This window comes from Bos javanicus, chromosome 2 (genome assembly GCF_032452875.1).
Source record: "Bos javanicus breed banteng chromosome 2, ARS-OSU_banteng_1.0, whole genome shotgun sequence".
NCBI lineage: Eukaryota > Metazoa > Chordata > Mammalia > Artiodactyla > Bovidae > Bos > Bos javanicus.
In genome coordinates, this window is record NC_083869.1 from 480,293 (window position 1) to 503,778 (window position 23,486).

Below are 23,486 nucleotides of genomic sequence, written 5' to 3' on the forward strand. Positions count from 1 at the left end.
AATATTACCCTGCAAAGTGAGAGACAAATTATTGCACTAATCACACACAGAAATTAAAAAGTACAATTCTTGGAGGTCTACTTTCAATCTTGTAGGAATCATATAACACATTGGAGAAGCTACTTCATTACCAGATGACCTCCTGAAGCTGCAAATGTTGAGGGACACTCAAGCAAATAAAGGTCCTTCAGCAGGCCTAGCTGCCAAGCAAACTGCCTTGCCAATTGGGCCTTCTGCAATGGCATAGCACATTGAAGCAGTCCCAGTGTCTCTGGCTGACCTCAATGGGGAAATCACAATGCAGAGCATGAATGGTTGGATAAGGTCCATACTCTCCCATTCTGACTACTAGTCTTCACTGTAAAAGCAGCTCTTGGCTGCTACTGGGCCCTGCTACAGATCAAAGACCTTGTGGGAAACACTGCCACCAGGCAAAGTCGAACTGTGTGCTGTAAACCAAATATCCTCTAACCAACTGATCCATAAAGTTAGGCATGCACATTGTCTTCTGTTATGTGGTGTTTAGGAGACTGGGGCCCAAGATCTGCAAGGCACACACAAATTTCAGGAGAAAGTGGTTCCAATTCCCATGTTAGTTGTGTCTGTTGCTTGGCCACCTGTCCCTCCACCCTTGCCTGCACATGGCCTTAATCTGGATAGAGGTGCCTCTCAAACCTGTACATAGCTACTAATGCAACTCAAGAAGGACATGATCTTCATATGCAGTAGAAGAACACTCTATCTGAATTCAGACTGTAAACGTGTGTCCCCATCATTCTTGGACCTTCAGGGTTTATGCATGAGGCATCACAACAATGTTTAACTCTGTCATTTCAACATTCATAGAAAAGCCATTTGTTCCTTCAGTGCTGTCTCCTATCATTATGAAACAGGATTTAATAGGTACTGGATCGTTTACCTATTAATTCTGGAGACAGTATCAGGAGAATTGACAAACTTGATGGAAAATCTGGTGGCACTTTCATTGTTTCTTTTATTGCAGACATGAACACTTTTTTCATTTGCTGAAGAACAAGAATGATGGACAGAGCTAAGTATCTTCCATCTGCCCATTCAGATCTACTTTCCTTCTACTCGTGCTGTATCCACAGAAGCGGACCTATATGGACAACATCAATAGTTTCTCTACTGAAAACTAAGAGACTAACAAATTCTAAGACCTTTTATCAAGGGGCAGTATGTTTTAAATACATTTAATGTTGCCTTACAAATTGTATGCCCTTCCCAAGAAGGGTATGCATTCAGAGTATAAACAATTTGAATTATTATTTTAACATAAAAAGTGATTGCGTGAAGGAAACCAGTCACCTCAGGAGAAGTGACATTTAAACAACACAAGCCTTTTGTGTCTTTTCCTGTAGAACAGAGCAAGATATATATTGAAATATACACATTTTCCTATAGTAGAATCTTGGGTAAGTTATCTCGTATTTATCACAGTTTGCCAGCTTCACTCAAATAAGAATGTGGATAGCAAAGGTCTCCATTCCAGAGCACCCCCATCGTAAGCACCTTTTTTTCTCCAAAGAGTGGTTTTGCGGCAGTTTTCTACTGACATTGATGATGGGTCAAGCTTCCCTTAGTCTTCATACATTGTATATCTACTAATTCCATCCCATCACGATATGAGCAACAAGGAGGTAACACATCCCAACCATGCAGGAGACAACCATCATTGGAAAGCCCAGCCTGAAACACAGAGAAGTGGATTATGGTATCTGGTGTCTGGAGAGTACCGTGAGATCTGAATTTATAATTATGTTATTGTGAAAGAATGTGGCCTTGAGAGCTTTATATATCCATAAAGGTAATTGTCTCTTATTTCTAGAAATAAAAAGTTGGGTTCAGCTTAGATGATGTGGATGCATGCCTCCATGAGATAGCCACCACTGTATCACCCAAATAAATTTCAGTTCATTTTGGCAGCACTATTTTACAGGCACCACCAATGACTATTTTACCCAGTTCCTGCATCCAAATTGCAGTGGTGCCATAAAAAAACAAGCATGCAGGGGCTGGGACCCCAGAGCAAACCCAGCTCCCTCAGAGCAGATTCTCCTTTGCAGGAGCTGGCATCAGCTGTACTCCCCCATCCAGGGACTCCTCTCTGTGCTATGTTCCTGAGAGGCACCTGCTCCCAGGCTGCCCCCAGTCTTCAGTATTCCTGGATCCTTTCAATCATGAATTTTTTCACTAGGTAATGCCATGAAGGATGTCAAATTCTCATTATGCACCCTCATTCTGGACAGTCAAGGCACAAATCCCCATTGGAATGTTCAAAAGAACAACATAAAATACCAATGTCTTGCTGATTATTAAAACATACTTACATTAAATATGTGTGGCTTATTTTTAATTACTTAAGCTTAGGGACTATATTGGAGAAGGCAATGGCACCTCACTCCAGTACTCTTGCCTGGAAAATCCTATGGATGAAGGAGCCTGGTAGGCTGCAGTCCATGGGGTCGCTAAGAGTCGGACACGACTGAAGTGACTTAGCAGCAGCAGGGACTATATAAATTTAGACTATATAGAAAATTTTAATAAATGTTTGAAGTACCTGAAAAACTCCATGAAAGAGAATCCATATCCATGCTGCTCTGCAATTCCTGCACAAACCACATTTGCTGATGCTCCAATCAGTGTCCCGTTACCTAGAATCAAAATTCAAAAAATAAAATAAAATCTCAGTTCATCCTGGAGATAGACTTCTATTCTCTTTTGTTCTGTAATACTTGAACCATCTCACAGGCTTTTGATTTGATGATTACAGTTTATTATGAAAGTGATTGCTTTTGTGAATATCTGCAGGGAACACAAAAAAATCAGCCAACAGAAGATAAATTCACTGCTTGCAAGTATTCATTTTTGAATAGGGCTATTGTTGTTGATGATGCTAAAGCTGAAACTCCAGTACTTTGGCCACCTCATGCGAAGAGTTCATTCATTGGAAAAGACTCTGATGCTGGGAGGGATTGGGGGCAGGAGGAGAAGGGGACGACAGAGGATGAGACGGCTGGATGGCATCGTTGACTCGATGGACATGAGTCTCAGTGAACTCTGGGAGTTGGTGATGGACAGGGAGGCCTGGCGTGCTGCGATTCATGGGGTCGCAAAGAGTCGGACACTACTGAGCGACTGATCTGATCTGATTGTTGTTGAATGTGATAGGAAAGAAGAAATGCTAAGGAGAACTAGCAAGTCACCATGCCATGGTGGCATATATCTTTCAGAGGAAATGAAAGTAGATTCAACATAAGCAATGCAAGGAGGTTCTCATCTCAAATGAAAACCACCACCTTTAGGACTCCAGGTCAGGACATGTACCAGGAAATCCTTTCTGTGTATGGAAAGATGGATGTAAGCAACCAGGATAATATGACGCTTCTCTGGGTGGGCCTTTTTGACAGAATGCATGATCTTCAGGGAGACTAACATGCACACACATACACAAGTGTGGCCTCAGTGAGGGATGTAACTCAAGCCTGACACCAACAGAGAGATGAGATCACGGAAGGGTAGAATCTACTAGGTGAACGCCTTTGGGATCTTTTATCCACTAACCACAGAGGTCAGTGTTTGGGGATGGGTGCAGAACCCAGGCTAAGCCAAGTTAGTTCGGTTCTGGCATTGCGCATCGCTGAGGACTATGAATTGTGAAACACAAATCTGCAACTGCCAACAGCCCTTATTGGCCTGAGGGGTAACTTTTTAATACTGGACAGCAGAGCAGGAGGGCGAGGATCAAGGAAGCTGTGCCCCAAGGTGCTGTTGGCCCAGAACTCCACACTGGAATATGGAGGATGGAGAGAAGTAAGGAATAAATAATAAGCTGTGTCACCTATGAGGTTTATCCTGTCCCCCCTCCACTTACTCCTTATACTGTCCTGAAATACATAGGCATCCAACACAACTACCAGGTCCATAGGCAGGCAGGGCAAAGGCTCACAAAGTTTTACTTCACTCTTTCTGCTTTTATTCCATATAAGAGTTCAACCTAGTTTCCATGAAAACTCCTGAAATAGCACACCACATCCATTTACATGCTTGCTCTAAGGATTAAATATATTTGACATGTCAATAATATAAGACTTTGGATCTTAAGAGCTTAATAAAAATCTTCAGGGTCTCCTCAGAGCTCTGAACCCCACAAGCCCAAGCCCCAGTCTGCTGTGCTCACCATGTTTCTGATGGTCTGTTTCATGACAATCCTCCTGTTCCTCAGTGTAATTCAAAGCGTATGGACCCACCCAGAATTTTAGGAAGGGTGCAATAGAGGTGGGAGGTCAGGAGGGGAATGCCCATCACCAAGGGGAGAGGGATAGCTGCCCCATAGCAGGGGAGGGCATGGCAGACCAACATTCAAACTGCTTGGGCAGGACAGATTTTAGGGTGGCAACAAAGGAGGCATAGACCCTGGGTGGTGGACAGTCCAGACTATAAGATGTTGCCTTGTTCCAGGTAGTAAAATGATGACACCCCCTAGCCCCATAGAGAAGCCTACACCTTAGTCCTCAGAACATGTGCTTATGTCATTATGTTACTATGTATGGCAAGAAGGTCTTTGCAGAAGTATTTCAGGTTATAGATCTTGAGATGTGGGATTACTCTGAGTTATCTGAGTGGGCACAACTGACTCACATGAACCCTTAAAAGTAGAGAACTTTCTCAAGCTAGAAGCAGAAGAGAAGCCACAGAGGAAGAGTCATAGAGATCCTGGAGACTCCAGGGAGCTGCAGCAATACAGCGGTAGGAGAGGTCCTAGAGGAGAGCTGGAGGGAGCCCAGGGTAGAGTTTGAGAGATCCAAGGGGGTGGAAGAATTCCCACCATGAGACTTCCATATAACATTGCTGGTTCTGAGATTTAGGTCCAAAGGCCATAACCAGAGAGGCCTCTAGGAGTTAAGGGCAGCCTCAGCTGACAGCCAGCAAGGGATGGGATATCCAGTCTTACACATCCAAGGAACTGGATTCTGCCAACAACCTGAATGAGTTTGGAAGCTGCTGCTGCTGCTGCTAAGTCGCATCAGTCGTGTCCGACTCTGTGCGACCCCATAGACGGAAGCCCACCAGGTTCCCCCATCCCTGGGATTCTCCAGGCAAGAACAATGGAGTGGGCTGCCATTTCCTTCTCCAATGCATGAAAGTGAAAAGTGAAAGTCAAGTCGTTCAGTCGTGTCCGACTCTTAGCGACCCCATAGACTGCAGCCTACCAGGCTCCTGCATCCATGGGATTTTCCAGGCAAGAGTACTGGAGTGGGGTGCCATTGCCTTCTCCAAGTTTGGAAGTAGACCCATCCTAAAAGTCCCCAAAGTTTATCTATTTTTTACGACCAGAACTGAGTCTGGATTACCATCTTAGTTCTGAGATCTGCCTCGGCTCCCACATTCCCCCGACCCCAGACTTCCATTAGCTTCTTCCTAACTGCCTAACCCTAGGCAGGCTCTCCCTCTCACCCTAGCAGGTCATTCCGCATGGAAATCGGCTCATATTCTTCAGGGGCTCACAGGAAGCCTGTTACCAAAGACACGGCACAATGTAGGAGATGTGCAGCGGGCTTGAGATCAGACAGGCAGAGAGAAAATGCTCAGAGGGTTGAGCACTGAGATCCTCAGTGTCCCCATGAAGAAAGCCAGGCACGGAGAAGCAACATGCTGACATGCAAATGTTCCTCAGAGGGCCTTGCCAGCCTCCATCACAGAGCACACACCTCAGTAGCTGAGTAGCATCTGCTTTGCATCCCAAAAATTGCTACTCCAGGATTTAACATTGAGAACTCTCCTTCTGGACAAAAGAGAATTTCACACATAATTCAGGGTCACATTCAAGAACTTGAGTGAGCTCTAAAAAATAAAAGGCAACACTTTCTTTCTCTCATGTTAAGGATTAATATTCGAAAAATACTCTTTTTGGATCAAAATGGTGGAGTAGTACATGGAACTCACCTCCCCCAGCAAACACATCAAAAATACATCTACATGTAGAACGAATTTCACAGAAAACCAACTGAAAGCTAACACGAGATCTCTTACACAACTGAAGCAGCAGGAATGATTCCCATGTAACCGAGCAGGACAGGGGAAAAGGCATTGGAATGAGCCTGGCACCTCTGGAAGGAAGTTGTAAAAGAGGAAAGGTCCACACAGGTGGTCCCTCTCCCTGGGAACCCCCCCTTTCCTTCATAGAGGTCTTCTAGGACAGGAGGGGCATGAACTCTACTTGCAAGGAGTGCATATGTATCAGCTGCTGTACATGTATCAGTTGCTACCTCATGCCACTTCCCACCCCAAAAAGGCACTGGGCAGGGTTTCTAATGTGCCCTGCCCAGCTAGGCAATGAAACACAGGCTTCAACAGAAGGACCCTGAGAGAGAATATGGTCTAGTTCCAGAGGGCTTGGAGTGTAGTCCAGGCCAAAACTCAGAGTCCATCATTAGCACACACAGAGCTGGGCATAAGTCTGCCATAGGAGCACCACCATTAGCACATGCAGGTTAGAGGATAAGTGCCCACAGGAACATTACTGTCAGCATGCTCACAGCACTGCACAGCTCCGGTGTTGACAGGCTTGTGACCTTGACCATGGCAAATTTGGCAGCAGTGGACTTTGTTGACGCATAAAGCAGCTGGTTGGTGGCATCACAGAATCACTTATCTACCATGGAGAGTCCCTACGGTGTGGTACAAAGTAATTCCTTTCCCAGTAGGAGCCCTTCAGTTCTGCCCACCTCCAGTACAGCTTAGAGCTAGATCTGGAATAGACAGGTCCTGGAGAGTCCCACCACAGAGGCAGCCTAGGCCCCAGTGGGAAGACCAGCAGTCACAAAACCTTGCCCCCCAGCAACAGCCTAGCAAGAGGTCTGGGATGAATACAACAGAGAAAGAGACACAACCTTGGGCTGCTTCTGGCAGAACTGCAAATGGCTGCACGGGTGGCATATAGACTTGATGTGCACATACACGGCTCACTCCCCTCGTGCTGACCTCCTTAGGAATAGAGCGCACACTTCAGGGCAATAAAGCCACATGGAACACAACTCTCAGTGCTTCTACTCCAACTGGAAAACAGACCCTCTTCCATGGAAATAACTGTCATGGAACAGAATACAGAAAAACGAATGAAAAGAAATGAAGACACAACATTGTTTGTTTGGTGCATTTCACCAACGTTTGAATAATAGGGATCCCAGAAGACAAAGATAAAGAGAAAGGGCCTAAGAAAATATTGAAGAGATTATAGTCCAAAAATTCCATACAATGTGAAAGGAAACATCACACAAGACCAGGAAATGAAGATACAGGATAAATCCAAGGAGGAACATACCAGAACACATATTAATTAAACTCAGAAAAACTAAATACAATGAAAAAATATTAAAAGCAACAAATAAAATATAAGGGAATTCCTATAAAGCTATCAGCTGAATTTTCATCAGAAACTCTGCAGGCCAGAAGGGAGTGGCATGATATATTCAGAGTGATGTAAGGGGAAAACCTACAACCTAGAATATTCTACCCAGAAAAGTTATTACTCAAATTCAAGGGAGAAATTAAAAAAAAAAAAAAAACTTTAAAGACAAGCAGAAGCCAAGAGAATTCAGCACCACCAAGGCAAGGAGCTTCTCTAGGCAGGGAAAAAAGGCCACAACTAGAAACAAGAAATCACAAATAGGAAAGCTCACCAGTAAAAGCAAAAAGCCAGAAATCAGCCATACACAAATATAATATCAAAACCAGGAACTATGAAGAAAGTACAAATATAGGAAATGGGAACTCCATTTAAAAATAAGAAACCAGTAACTTAACACACATATATAACATAAATACACACACACACACACACACACATATGTATGTATCAGTCAGTTCAGTTGCTCAGTCATGTCCAACTCTTTGTGATTCCAAGGCTTCCCGGTCTATCACCAACTCCGGGACCTTGCTCAAATGCATGTCGGTGGTACCACTGAATCATCTCATCCTCTGTTGTATCCTTCTCCCCCCACCTTCAATCTTCCCCAGTATCAGGGTCTTTTCCAATGAGTCAGTTCTTCGCATCAGGTGGCCAAAGTATTGGAGTTTCAGCTTCAGCATCAGTCCTTCCAATGTATATTCAGGTCTGATTTTCTTTAAGATTTACTGGTTTGATCTCCTTGCAGTTCAAGGGACTCTCAAGAGTCTTCTGCAGCACCACAGTTCAAAAGCATCAATTCTTTGGCCATCAGCTTTGATTATGATACAACTCTCATATCCATACATGACCATAGGAAAAACCATAGCCTTGACTAAACGGACCTTTGTCAGCAAAGTAATGTCTCTGCTTTGTAATATGCTGTCTAGGTTGGTCATAGCTTTTCTTCCAAGAAGCAAGCATCTTTTAATTTCAGGGCTGCAGTGACCACCTGCAGTGATTTTGGAGCCCCAAAAAATAGTCTCTCACTGTTTCCATTGTTTCCCCATCTATTTGCCATTGAGTGATGGGACTAGATGCCATGATCTTTGTTTTCTGAATACTGAATTTTAAGCCAGTTTTTCCTTTCTCCTCTTTCACTTTCATCAGTAGGCTCTTCAGTTCCTCTTTGCTTTCTGCCATAAGGGTAATGTCATCTGCATATCTGAGGTTATTGATATTTCTCCCTGAAACCTTGATTCCAACTTGTGCTTCATCCAGTCTGGCATTTCATGTGATGTACCCTGCATGTAAGTTAAATAAGCAGGGTGATACTATACAGCCTTGATGCACTCCTTTCCCAATTTGGAACCAGTGTGTGTGTGTGTGTGTGTGTGTGTGTGTGTGTGTGTGTGGAGAGAGAGAGAAAAGAATGAAAAGAAATGAGTATACACATACTGCTATAGCAAAATCTTACAGGAAATGCAAACAAAAAACTATGGTAGAAACACATACATAAAGGAAAAAGCAACTCAAATACAATACTAAACAACATTAAAGATGGTCATCAAACCACAAGAGAAAAGAACAAAAAAGGAACAGAAGAAAAAAAAACAAACAAACAAACCAAAAACCATTGAAAAAATAAAAATAAGAACATAGATATCGATAATTACCGTAAGTGTAAATGGATTAAATGTTCCAACCAAAAGACTGTCTAAAAGGGATATAACAAAGACCATTATATAGGCTATCTATAAGAGACACACTTCAGGCCTATGGAAACAGACTGAAAGTGAGGGGATGGAAAAAGATATTCCAGGCAAATGGAAATCAAAAGAGGGTTGGAATACCAATATTCGTATCAGAAAAATAAAATAGACTTTAAAATAAAGACTGTTACAAGAGACAGGAAGGACACACATAATTATTATGGAATCAATCCAGGAAGAAGATAAAATAGTGGGAAATATATATGCACACAACACAGGAGCATATCTATAGATAAGGCAAACACTAACAGTCATAAAAGGGCAAATTGACAGTAACACAATAATAGGGGATTTGAGAGTTTCACATATGTCAAGGGACAGATCACTCAGACAGAAAATTAATTTTTAAAAAACCCAAGCCTTAAATGACATATTAGACCAAATAGATGTAATAGATAGACTTAATTTATAGGAAATTCCATCCAAAAGCAGCAAAATATAGTCAAGTGCACACAAAACATTCTCCAGGATAGATATCATCTGGATCACAAATCAATCTTTGGTAAATTGAAGAAGATAGAAATCATATAGAGCATCTTCTCTGACCAAAACGCTATGAGATCAGAAATCAATTAAAGGGAGAAAACCTGTTAAAAACACAAACACTTGGAGGCTATACATATGTTAAGTAAGTAAGTGTTAGTGGCTCGGTTGTACCTGACTCTTTGCGACCCCATGGACTGAAGCCCACCAGGCTCCTGTGTCCATGAGATTTTCCAGGCAAGGATACTGGGGTGTGTTGCCATTTCCTTCTCCAGGGGATCTTCCCAACCCAGGGGTCGAACCTGGGTCTCCTGTACTGCAGGCAGATTTTTTACTGACTGAGCTACAAGGGAAGCCCCAATACATATGCTATTAAACTACAAATGGATCATTAAAGAAATCAATCAAATCAACTATATGTCAATAAAAAAAAATTTTTTTTTAAGCTAAAAAAAGAGGGGGGGGGGCGGAGAAGATGGCAGAGATCGGCTGCTCTCCACAAATACATTAAAAAAAAAAAAAAACTCATCAAAATATGGAATAACTCCTACAGAGCAATTTCTAAATGACCACAGAAGACCCCAGGCCTCCAAAAAGGCAAGCTAATTTCCCTGGAATGAGGTAGGACAAAAGAAACACATTAAAAAAAGAAAGACAGAGGACTTCAAGACAGGAGTTTGTGCCCCCAGGGAGGGAAGGAGTCATGAAGGAGGAAGTTTCCACACTCTAGGAAATCCCCTTTCAGGTGGGACCAAGAGGAAGCTGTGGAACCTCAGAGTGCCATGTAGCAGTGGGGCTCAGAAGACAAAATACACAGAAAGCTGCCCAACAGAGCTTCTCAGCCCATAAGCAGCTCACAAGCCTCAGCCCAGACCAGAGGGTAGGGTGGGGAACCGGGATGAGTGGCTAAGAATCTTGGCCTGCAGCAGAGGGTGGATCCCGGGCCAGAGGCTGAGTAAAGATCCCAGGGAGAGGTAGGGGGCTAGCGGCTATGAGGATACACTGAGAGGGCTACTAAAACAAGGCTGAGGAAATAGACATGACTAGCATTGCCAAAGCCAGGAGGGGTGCTACAGGCAGCAGACAAAACACCATGGATGTGGTCCTGATCCCAGATGTTGCAGCTACCTCCAGGCTATAAGCAGGTACAAGTTACTTCCCGCAACTTGCTGGGAGCTTTAACAGCTGAGGTCTTTCTAGGGAACCACAAACTGTGCCCCTTTCCTCTGGAAGAACTCACAATCTATCTTAGACTGTAACTATATCCAACAGAGCAGAACAGCCACTCTCCAGCACAACACATATGTGGCTGTCACACCCTCCCCTTTCTCGAGCCCAAGAGAGTGAAAGAGTCCTAATGAGCCTTGATCTTTGTCTCCTCATGTCCAGGTGGGGAACAGACTGGGGACCCCAGGGGCAACTGTGAACATTAGGAGCAACTGCAAGTTGGAATAAGGCCATATCTGAGATTGAATTAGCCCCATGCTGCCCAAAACAGGTCAAAAGACCTTCCTAGAAACATTAGAGGACTTTGGTATAAGCCTTGCTGGGTGTTCTGGGCTGCAGAGTGTTGCCCTCACCAAGAGTACTGGAAACTTGTCTTTTGTGCTGTGTGGCTTGTGAGGTCTTGGAGCTTCAGTATGCATTGAGCCTGGACCCCTGAGATGAGAGACCCAATCCCAATCCCACCAGAGAACTCATGATCTCAGGGAACATTAATAGATGAGGGTCCTCCCAAAGGCCTCCATCTCAACACCAAAACCAAGCCCACCCAAAGGCCAGCAAGCACCAGTGCCCAGATACCCCACACAATCCTTCAATAAAACAGAAACACAACAGTGCACACTAGCAGACAGGCTGCCAAAAGCCATATCTAACCCATAGACACCCCAAAACCTACTTCTAGACACAGTGCTGCCCTTCAGAGAGAGAAGACCCATCTCCATCAATGAGAACAGATCATCAAAACAGAAAATTAATAAGGAAACACAAACATTAAATGAAACATAAGACCAAATGGACCTAATTGATAACTTCAGGACTTTTGATCCAAATACAGAAGAATACACTTCCTTCTAAAGTGTAGATGGAACATTCTCCAGGATAGATCACATCTTAGGTCACAAATCAAGCCTCAGTAAACTTAAGAAAAGTGAAATCATATCAAGCATCTTTTCTGACCAAGATGTTATGAAACTAGATGTCAAATACAGGGGGAAAAACTGTAAAAAACACAAATACATTGAGATTAAACAATACATTTACACTTAATGAATAGGTTACTGAAGAAATAAGAAAATTTTTTAAATTCCTGGAAACAACTAACAACAAAAACATGACAATCCAAAACCTATGAGATGCAGCAAAAGCAGTTCTAAGAGGGAAGTTTATAACAATACTATCCTATCCCAAGAAACAAGAAAAACATCACATAGCTGCTAAAAAAAAAAAAAAAAACAAAACAAACAAAAAAAAACCTGAGTGGAAAGAAAGAGATCATAAAGATCAGAGCAGAAATAAATGAAAAAGAAAGGAAGGAAACAATAGTAAAGATTAATGAAACTAAAAGCTTGTTCTATGAGAAGATCAAATTTGACAAACCAATAGCCAGACTCATCAAGCAAAAAAGGGAGAAAGCCAAATCAACAAGATTAGGAATGAAAAAGCAGCAGTTACAACAGACAATGCAAAAATACAAAGGACAATAAGAGACTACTATGAGCAACTATATGCTAATAAAATGGAAAACATAGAGAAAATGGACAGATTCTTAGAAAAGTTCAACTTTCCATGAGTGAATCAGGAAGAAACAGAAATTATGAAAAGCCAATTACAAACAATCAAATCAAAACTGTGATGAAAAAAATTTCCCCAAAACAAAAGCCCAGGGCCTGATGGCTTCACAGGTGAATTCTTTCAAACATTTAAAGAAGAGCTAATACCTATCCTTCTAAAACTCTTCCAAAAGAACAGAAGAGGAGGGAATATTTTCAAACTAATTCTACAAGGTATCATGCTGATTCCAAAGACATCACAAAAAAAGAAAATTACAGGCCAATATCACAATGAACATGATGCAAAAATCCTCAACAAAATTCTAGCAAACAAAAATTTTAATGTGTTCATTAAAAAGATCATGTACCATGATTAAGTCGGGTTTATTTCAGGGATGAAGGATTCTTCAATATATGCAAGTCTATCACAACATTATTAATAAGTTACAAGATAAAAACCATATGATTATTTCAATAGATTCTGAGAAAGCTGTTGACAAAATTCAACACCCATTTATGATAAAACTCTCCAGAAAGTAGGCATAGAAGGAATATACCTCAACATAATAAAAGCCATATAAGACAAACCCACAGCAAACATTATCCTCAATAGCAAAAATTTGAAAACATTTCCTCTAAAATCAGTAACAAGACATGGCTGCCCTCTCTCACCACTACTATTCAAAATAATTCTGGAGGTCCTAGCCACAGCAATTAGAGAAGAAAAGGAAATGAAAGGAATCCAGATTGGAAAAGAAGTAAAACTTTCACTGTTTGCAGATGACATGATCCTCTACATAGAAAGCCCTAAAGAAGCCACCAGAAAATTACTAGAGCTAAGCAATGAATATAGTAAAGTCACAGGATATAAAATTAACACAGAGAAATTCCTTGCATTCCTATATGCTAACAATGCAAGATCAGAAAAGGAAATTAAGTAAACAATCCTATCCACCATTGCAATGAAAAGAATAAAATACTTAGGAATAAATTTACCTAAAGACACAAAAGACCTGTATATAGAAAATTACAAAACATTGATGAAAGAAACCAAAGATTACACAAATAGATGGAGAAATATACCATATTCTTGGACTGGAAAAGTCAATATAGTGAAAATGAGTATACTACTCAAAGCAATCTATCGATTCAATGTAATCCCTATCAAACTACCAATAGTATTTTTCACAGAACTAAAACAAATAATTTCACAATTTGTATGGAAACACAAAAGGCCCCAAATAGCCAAAGCAATCTTGAGAAAGAAGAATGGAACTGGAGGAATCAATCTTCCTGACTTCAGATTATACTACAAAGCTACAGTCATCGAGATAGTATGGTATTGGCACAAAGACAGAGATATAGATCAGTTGAACAAAATAGAAAGTCTGGAGATAAATCCACACACCTATGTACACCTTATCTTTGACAAAGGAGGCAAAAAATATACAATGGAGAAAAGACAGTCTCTTCAACAAGTGGTGCTGGGAAAATGGTCAACTACATGTAAAAGAATGAAACTAGAACACTTTCTAATACCATACACAAAAATAAACTCAAAATGGATAAAGACTTAAATGTAAGATCAGAAACTGTAAAATTATTTGAAGAAAACATAGGCAGAACACACTCTGACACAAATCACAGCAAGATCCTGTATGACCTACCTCCCAGCATAATGGAAATAAAAATAAATATAAATAAATGGGACCTAATTAAACTTAAAGGCTTTTGCACAATGAAGGAAACTATAAGCAAGGTGAAAAGGCAGCCTTCAGAAAATGAGAAAACAAAGCAAATGAAACAACCAACAAAGAATTAATCTCCAAAATATACAAGCAGCTCATGCAACTCAATACCAGAAAACAAACACCCAATCAAAAACTGGGCGAAAGACCTAAACAGATATTTCTCCAAAGACGACATATAGATGGCTAATAAACACATGAAAAGATGTTCAACATCACTCATTATCAGAGAAATGCAAATCGAAACGACAATGAAGTATCATCTCACAATGGTCAGAAACGACCATCATCGAAAAGTCTACAAACAATAAATGGAGAGGGTGTGGAGAAAAGGGAACTCTCTTGCACTGTTTGTTGGAAGGCAAACTGGTACAGCCACTATGGAGAAAAGTGTGGAGATTCCTTAAAAAACTGGGAATACAACTGTTCTATGACCCAGCAATCCCACTGCTCAGTATATACATTGAGGAAACCAGAATTGAAACAGACACATATACCACAATGTTAATCGCAGCACTATTTACACTAGCTAGGAAATGGAAGCCACCTAGATGTCCATCAGCAGATGAATGGATAAGGAAGTTGTGATACATATACACAGCAGAATACTACTCAGCTATAAAAGGAATGCATTTGAGTCAGTTCTAATGAGGTGGATGAACCTAGAGCCTATTACACAGAGTGAAGTAAGTGAGAAAGAGAAAGACAACTGATATATATTAATGCATATATATGGAATCTAGCAGAGAAGGCAATGGCACCCCACTCCAGTACTCTTGCCTGGAGAATCCCATGGATGGAGAAGTCTGGTGGGCTGCAGTCCATGGGGTCGCTAAGAGTTGGACACGACTGAGCGACTTCCCTTTCACTTTTCACTTTCATGCATTGGAGAAGGAAATGGCAACCCACTCCAGTGTTCTTGCCTGGAGAATCCCAGGGACGGCGGAGCCTGGTGGGCTGCCGTCTCTGGCGTCGCACAGAGTCGGACATGACTGAAGCGACTTAGCAGCAGCAGCAGCAGCAGCATGGAATCTAGAAGGATGGTACTGATGATCCTATGTACAGAAGGAGACACAGCAGACATAAAGAACAGACTTCTGGACCCAGTGGGAGAAGGAGAGGGTTAGAATAGCACTGAAACATGTACATTACCATATGTAGAATGGATGACCACTGTGAGTTGGATGCATGAAGCAGGGCACCCAGGACCAGTGTTCTGTGACAACCTGGAGGCATGGGGTAAGGAGGGGTGTGGGAGGGGGGTTCAGGATGGGGTGGACGCGTGTATGCCTATGGCTGATTCATGTTGATCTATGCCAAAAGCCATCACAATATTGTAATTATCCTCCAATTAAAATATATAAATATATTTTTAAAAGAAAATACATACATTCAGCAAAAAAATAAAATCTACAACAATAAATGCTGGAGATGGTGTGGAGGAAAGGGAACCCTCTTGCACTGTTGGTGGGAATATAAACTTATCAGCCACTATGGAAGACAGTATGGAGATTCCTTAACAAACGAGGAAGAAAATGACCATATGACCCAACAATCCTACTACTGGGCATATACCCAGGGAAAACCAGAATTTAAAAAGCAACATGTACCTCAACGTTCATTGAAGCACTATTTAAAATAGCTGGGACATGGAAGCAACCTAGATGTCCATCAACAGATGAATGATTAAAGAAGCTATGGTACATATATAAAATATTACTGGAATATTACTCAGTCATAAAAAGGAAAGCATTTGAGCCAGTTCTAATGAGGTGGGTGAACCTAGAGCCTATTATACAGAGTGAAGTAAGTCAGAAATAGAAAACAAATATGGTATATTAACACATATATATGGAATCTAGAAAGATGGTACTGATGAACCTATCTGCAGGTCCGCAGTGGAGACAAAGACATAGAGAACAGAATTGTGGGCACAGGAAAGGAAGGAAGGAGAGGGTGGAATGAATGGAGAGAGTAGCATGGAACTATATACACTACCATATGTAAAATAGATAGCCTGTAGGAATTTTCTATATGACACAGGGAACTCAAATATGAGCTCTGTGACAATTTAGAGAGGTGGGATGGGGTGGGAGGTGGGAAGGGGGTTCATAAGAGGGGGGACATATGTACTCTTATGGTTGTGCATGTTGATGTATGGCAGAAACCAACACAATTTTGTAAAGCAATTATCCTTCAATTAAAAATATATAAATTTTAAAAAGAGTCTCAATCACCAAATGTTTAATCATATTTTAGGTTATTAGCCATGTAAGTGGTCCATGTTAACTTCTTTCCTTGATAATCCCCTCTATTCTATTCATTCTACATGTTCTGGGTGAATAAGAACCAGTCGAGGAGGCTTCTTATTCTTTGAGAAGCAGCCCAAAACTTCCCTCTCTGGAGAGCCATTCCTGACTTTCCTCCAGCCTCCATGGTGCTCCCTGAGCACTCTATGTACATGGCCATGAGAGGATCCATTTATATTGCAATCCTAACTTAGGTGACTGTCTCCCCACTCAGGAAGACAATGTCACCATATAAAAGTAGAAGATGCTCAATAAGGTTTAATGAACAAAATTCCACACAGTGGACATATTTCCTGGTGTCTCTGGATTCTGTTTCTATCACTGATATTAAATGTGGTTGTGAATGCAGTTGATTAAATGTGGTTGTGAATGCAGGTGTTGCTTTTCGTGCTGCTGATCTCAGATGGGGACCATTTTAACAAGTCTAAACTCAGAATTTGAGTCCTCAGTTGCTGAATTAGGTGAACTAGCTGTCTCCAGATTATAACAACTTCATTGAATGGCATTAGTCCCCCTCTATAAACTTGAAGATACACTAAAAACAAAGTTGTTGATTTAATAGTTAGAGACCAATCAAATAACAAAGAAAGATAGATTATCTAAGCATACCTGGAAGCAAAAACAAAAATTTTAAAGGTATCTATTGTGTTTGTCTAAGATTTTTCACAATCCTCTTGTGTTCCCAAAGGTGATTAGGTCTCCTTCCAAATACAATCACATCCAAACCCCCGTGTTTACTCACCAGAGGTTAGTCTCTCCTGACGCTTCTTCTAATTGACTTTTTAATGTCTCCAAAAGACAAAACACTCTCTCAGCCCAAGAAAAAACTTTAAAAAAATTTTCTTATTATTATTACATTAAAGTCTCTACTTCTTAGCTCACACATTCATCACTTTACCCACCATCACCCACAACACACATTCCTTAAAAGAGGGAATAAGAAGTTGCCACTAAGGATGGTTTCTGATTCAAAATCTGCTTCTAAACCTAAGCCACTAAGCCACATCTGCATGCAGCGTGAGAAGACATTAACTTTGAGATGTCAGTAATGACCATCCTCAAGCCACAGGCTTAGAATGTCAGGGGCAGTTCTGCAGAGAATGGAAAGTAACACACTTTGCAGAGAAACTGAGTAGGGCTAGAACTCTCCAGTCAAAGGTGAAGATAGGTTTCCACTTAGGAAATCATGAACTATTCTTACTTCACTTATTCTTACTTTACTTTCAATTTGGCATTCATTAATCATCACTTCACAGACTGGTTCCAAATAGGAAAAGGAGTACATCAAGGTTGTATATTGTCACCCTGCTTATTTAACTTCTATGCAGAGTACATCATGAGAAACACTGGGCTGGAAGAAGCACAAGCTGGAATCAGGATTGCCAGGAGAAATGTCAATGAACTCAGATATGCAGATAACACCACCCTTATGGCAGAAAATGAAGAGGAGCCTCCTGATGCTCCTAAAAAGCCTCTTAATGAAAGTGAAAGAGGAGAGTGAAAAAGTTGGCTTAGAGCTCAACATTCAGAAAACTAAGATCATGGCACCTGGTCCCATCACTTCATGGGAAACAGATGGGGAAACAGTGGAAACAGTGTCAGACTTTATTTTTGGGGGCTCCAAAATCACTTCAGATGGTGATTGCAGCCATGAAATTAAAAGATGCTTACTCCTTGGAAGGAAAGTTATGACCAACCTAGATAGCATATTCAAAAGCAGAGACATTACTTTGCCAACAAAGGTCTGTCTAGTCAAGGCTATGGTTTTTCCAGTGGTCATGTATGGATGTAAGAGTTGGACTGTGAGGAAAGCTGAACGCTGAAGAATTGATGCTTTTGAACTGTGGTGTTGGAGAAGACTCTTGAGAGTACCTTGGACTGCAAGGACATCCAACCAGTCCATTCTAAAGGAGATCAGCCCTGGGATTTCTTTGGAGGGAATGATGCTAAAGCTGAAACTCCAGTACTTTGGCCACCTCATGAGAAGAGTCGACTCATTGGAAAAGACTCTGATGCTGGGAGGGATTGGGGGCAGGAGGAGAAGGGGACGACAGAGGATGAGGTGGCTGGATGGCATCACTGACTCGATGGACGTGAGTCTGAGTGAACTCTGGGAGTTGGTGATGGACAGGGAGGCCTGGCATGCTGCAATTCATGGGGTTGCAAAGAGTTGGACACGACTGAGCGACTGAACTAAACTGAACTGAATCATCACTTCAGGCTCACCATAGTGTCTGGGGGCCCTCCCTCAAATCCAATACCCGCTTACCTCCCAGACAGGAACCAAGGGCCAGGGCATACATGAGTGGTGGAGCAGGCAGGCTGACCTCAGGGTCTCTGCTCAGGTTTAGGAGCACGGGAATCTGTGGAGGAAAAGACACTTACCTCATGTCCATGAAAGCCCAGAGGAGTTACCCATTCTGTGACCAACTTGCAAAATCCAAAGCATTTTTTTAGCACTCAAACTGAACAGAGCACAGGACGTTCAAAAGGAAACCTAAGCAAACTTTAGAATCAAAAAACTTGAGCTTGAGCCTATGATTAAGTCTTTGTTTCCAGCCACATGACCAACTGGTCCTCCTCTTCAGTTGCCCCAAGCAATTGTGGATCCTACATGGGGTGAAGTTGCATAGAATCTCACACAGTGCTTGGGACTAAAACATCTAACCAGTATATATTAGCCCGGAAGTGGACCACTTCCTACATTAACTCTATGAATACATCATCTTATTTCATTCTCAAACATCCTCCAGGTGTGGTTGCTATTCCCTCAATCGATAGATAGGGACATCAAGACTTGGAGAGATGCAGATCTTTTAAATAGCCAAGCTAGACTTGATTTCTGGTTCCAAACTGCATGCAGGTAAACCTTTCTCTGAGAAATTTGTGTTCCATAAACAGGCCCCCTTTTGACTCATGCTGATAATGAAGCCCAGAAGAACACATAATCTCTGGGCCTGTTTCCAGTATGCTCAGGAGATATTGTTCCATGTTATCACTGGTAGATACCTCAGCCCATTAGAATTTAAAGAGGGGCCCCTGGACCTTCTGCCTTGGGGCAGTTGCCTTGTATGGACCTCTGTAAAGAGCATGAGGAGGAGGGCTCCAACAGTAACACATCTGGAAAGGACTACCCAAAATCACAGACAGCAAAAAACCATGTGCATGCATGCAAGTTCGCTTCAGTCATATTTGACTGTGCAATCCTACGGACTGTAGCCTGCCAGGCTCCTCTATCCATGGGACTCTCTAGGCAAGAATATCGGCATGGGTTGCTTTTTCCTTCTCCAGGGGATCTTCCTGAGCCAAGGATTGAACCCACGTCTCTGGCTTGGCAGGTGGGTTGTTTACCAATAAGCCACCTGGGAAGTCCTCCTATCAAAAATTACTTTAGAGGGCAAAGAGCGCGAGAAGATGGAGAGGGTAGGGCGGCGAGTCCGGAGCCAGAGATTGAAGCGATTTGGGATGGGCCGAGCATTTGCGCGTCGCCCTTCGGCCTGAGTAGACCAAGACAATGCTACCAGCGTCATCCTTTATACCAGAAAGCTGGCGGGCACTATGGGGAAAAAACAAAACAAGAAGAAAGTGGAGGAGGTGCTAGAAGAAGAGGAAGAAGAATATGTGGTGGAAAAAGTTCTAGACCGTCGAGTGGTAAAGGCCAAAGTGGAGTATCTCCTAAAGTGGAAGGGGTTCTCAGATGAGGATAACACATGGGAACCAGAAGAGAACCTGGATTGCCCTGACCTCATTGCTGAGTTTCTGCAGTCACAGAAAACAGCACACGAGACAGATAAATCAGAGGGAGGCAAACGCAAAGCTGATTCTGATTCGGAAGATAAGGGGGAGGAGAACAAACCAAAGAAGAAGAAAGAAGAGTCAGAAAAGCCTCGAAGCTTTGCCCGGGGTTTGGAACCAGAGAGGATTATTGGAGCTACGGACTCCAGTGGAGAACTCATGTTCCTAATGAAATGGAAGAACTCTGATGAGGCTGATCTGGTCCCTGCCAAGGAAGCCAATGTCAAGTGCCTGCAGGTTGTCATATCCTTCTATGAGGAAAGGCTGACGTGGCATTCTTACCCCTCAGAGGATGATGACAAAAAAGATGATAAGAATTAACTTTCTTGAATACCAGCCCCTGTCACATCTGACTGTGGGTTTCAAGTGGGGAAAGAAGGAGTTCTCCTTGTCTTGACACCATAAAGGTGGCTTGAGAAGATGTCCTTTGAAGAGCCAGTATAGTTTCTGTGCCTTACAGCAGCCCAAGGGCTTCAAAACCGTTCCATGCTGTACAGTTTGCACACCCATCCCGGTGGAGGGGAAGGAGGGTCAGTGTTTCAAGGCAACCCGTTCTGAACTTTGCTTTAAAAAAAAGCAAAGGGCCTTCTATGAAGGACAAAACGCAGAATGGGATGTGGGAGAGCAAGAGGTACTGTAGATCTTCAAAGAGCATCTCCACAACCCACACAGCCTTCTTCCCGATAGTGTTAACTCTGCATTTTTACAGCGTAGCGTGTGTGTAGTTTTTGGCTATTACTGGTGTATTATTTGGGGTGGGTGGGGTGGGGTGGGAAAGAAGGGAGATGGGTTAGGATCATTTTTGTTAAAATTTGGGGAAATGGTGAAACAAAGGAAAGAACAACTAATGATGATTGGGTTCTGTGTCCAGAATATTGTATCCTTTCAAAAAATGTCATTGGCAACCTAAATGAGGACTGTGAGAGACTGTTTAAAATCTGTGAATGCCTGAAACTTAGAAGCCAAGGTATTCCCTGCCTGAGCTTAATGCTGTTCCCAACAAAGGAATAAGAAGCTACCAAAGCTGCCATTTGGGGGATGGAAACTGGTTGAGGAGGATAAGTCTTACTGGAGTGTATACACAGACAGATCATTCTGTCTTAGAGGTGCTACTCATGAAACTGACAAGAAGACCCTTTCTTTTCCTATTGTGAAGTTACAAATATCAGCTTCTCCATCCAAGCCACTGGTGAAGTATTTAGGGAAGGGCAGAGAGTGGTATAGGAGGTAAGTGAGTAGGGAAAGACAAGGGCCGGTGCTCATAGGGTGGAAAACTCTTGGAGCCTCTGTTTTTTGAACTTTGAAACCATTGGTGGCAGGGTTCAGTCACTGACAGCACAAGTTCAAGAGTTGAATGATTTCAAAAGCCCTGGTCTCAGGAGAAGATAAATATTCATACTGGGGCAGTGGTTCACTTTAAAACAAAACAAATTTTTTAATCCTAAGAACTAACTAAAATCCAAAATGCTGTCTTGAGTCATGAGATCCATCAGTTGTTGACATCATCTTGATCTGCATCTAGAACTCCATTGTAATTTTTAGGCCTGTGTTAGGTTTTTGTGAAAAGTTGTTTAAATGTAAACTTCATATCAACACTGTCAGTTTTTTGTCTTAATAAAACTATATAGATTTATTTTAAAAATTACTTTAAATATAAATGGATTAAATTCTCCAATCAAAAGGCACAGAGTGACTGAAGGAATTGAAAAAAAAAAAGACCCAACTATATGCTACCACAGGACATATATTGGCTCAAAGTAGAGTGATGGGAAAAGATATCCATACAAGTAGAAAGAGAGCAGAAGTAGCTTTTTCATATCAGACAAAAGAGACTTTAAGTAAAAAATGGTTAGGAGACAAAAAAAAGCCATTATATAAGGGGTCAATTCATCCATAGATTATTACAATTGTGAATATATCTGTACCCTACAACAGAGTACATAATTATATAAAGCAAATATTAAGAAATCAGTGTATTTCAATACTTTATTTTAATCAATAAACAGATCATCCAGACAGAAAATCAACAAGGAACTATGGACCTGAACTACACTTTTAAATAAATGGACCTAGTAGTCATATGGGCTTCCCTGGTAGCTCAGCTAGTAAAGAATACACCTGCAATGCAGGAGACCTCAGTTCAATTCCTGGGTCAGGAAGAACCACTGGAGAAGGGATAGGCTAACCACTCCAGTATTGGGCTTTCCTGGTGGCTCAGCTGGTAAAGAACCCACCTGCAATGAGGGAGACCTGGGTTCAGTCCCTGGGTTGGGAAGATCCCCTGGAGAATGGAATATCTACCCACTCCAGTTTCTTGCCTGGAGAATTCCATGGACTGTATAGTCCATGGGGTCACAAAGAGCTGGACACAACTGAGTGATTTTCACTTTCACATTCAACACTCATATATAGAACATTCCATCCAATAGCAGCAAAATGCATTCTTCTCAAGCACACTCTGAGCATTCTCCAGGACAGATCATATGTTAAGCCACAAAACAAGTCTTAAGAAATTTAAGAAAAGTGAAATCATATCAATTATCTTTTCTAATTACAATGGTGTGAAACTAAATAACAGGGAAAAAGCTGGAAAACTCATAAATACAGAAATGAATGTTGGAAATGAAGCTACATGCTCCTGAAGCATCAGTGGGTCAAAGAAGATCAAAAGGGAAATTTTTAAAATCTAGACAAAAATGGAAACACAGAACACCAAAAGTTTTTAGATACAGAAAAAATGATTCTAAGAGGAAGTTTATAACAACAAATGACTACATTAAGAAAAAAGATGGACTTGGTGCTCAGCATTTAAGAATCTGCCTGTCACTGTGGGAGACACAGGAGATATAGTTTCGATACCTGGGTCAGGAAGATACCCTAGAGAAGGAAATGACAACACACTCAAGTATCCTTGCTTGGAAAATTTCATGAACAGAGGAGCCTGGCAGGCTATAGCCCGTGGGCTTGCAAAGAGGTGGACTCGACTGAGCACACACATACACACACTCCCTTGTGGTCTGGTGGTTACGAATCCACCTGCCAATGCAGGGGATATAAATTTCATCCCTGCTCTGGGAAAATTCTACATGCCATGGGAATTCTAAGCCCATGTGCCAAAGCTACTGAGCCTGTACAAGTCCATGAAATTCTCCAGTCCAGAATACTAGAATGGGTAACCTTTCCATTCTCCAGGGGAT

The 23,486-nt window shown here is 41.8% G+C and overlaps 2 protein-coding genes across 5 annotated transcripts in view; one reads left to right on the forward strand and one right to left on the reverse strand.

Moving 5' to 3' along the window:
• Positions 1 to 974: 974 nt before the first annotated feature.
• Positions 975 to 23,486, reverse strand: part of OCA2 (OCA2 melanosomal transmembrane protein) — a 293,422-nt gene continuing 270,910 nt past the window's right edge. For 3 of the 4 annotated variants that reach the window (XM_061431337.1, XM_061431332.1, XM_061431331.1), the window contains 3 exons: positions 18,764 to 18,857; positions 2,582 to 2,675; positions 975 to 1,710 (listed from right to left, as the gene is read on the reverse strand). In XM_061431337.1, the coding sequence (XP_061287321.1) occupies positions 1,626 to 1,710; positions 2,582 to 2,675; positions 18,764 to 18,857 (273 nt within the window). In that variant the 3' untranslated portion in view covers positions 975 to 1,625. Of the gene's footprint in view, positions 1,711 to 2,581; positions 2,676 to 18,763; positions 18,858 to 23,486 lie in introns of those variants that run through there. The other variant, XM_061431340.1, reaches the window with a different exon arrangement.
• Positions 19,959 to 21,563, forward strand: LOC133256501 (chromobox protein homolog 1-like). Its single transcript, XM_061431327.1, has one exon. It carries the CDS (start codon positions 20,053 to 20,055, stop codon positions 20,608 to 20,610), a length of 558 nt encoding a protein of 185 aa, XP_061287311.1. The 5' UTR covers positions 19,959 to 20,052; the 3' UTR covers positions 20,611 to 21,563.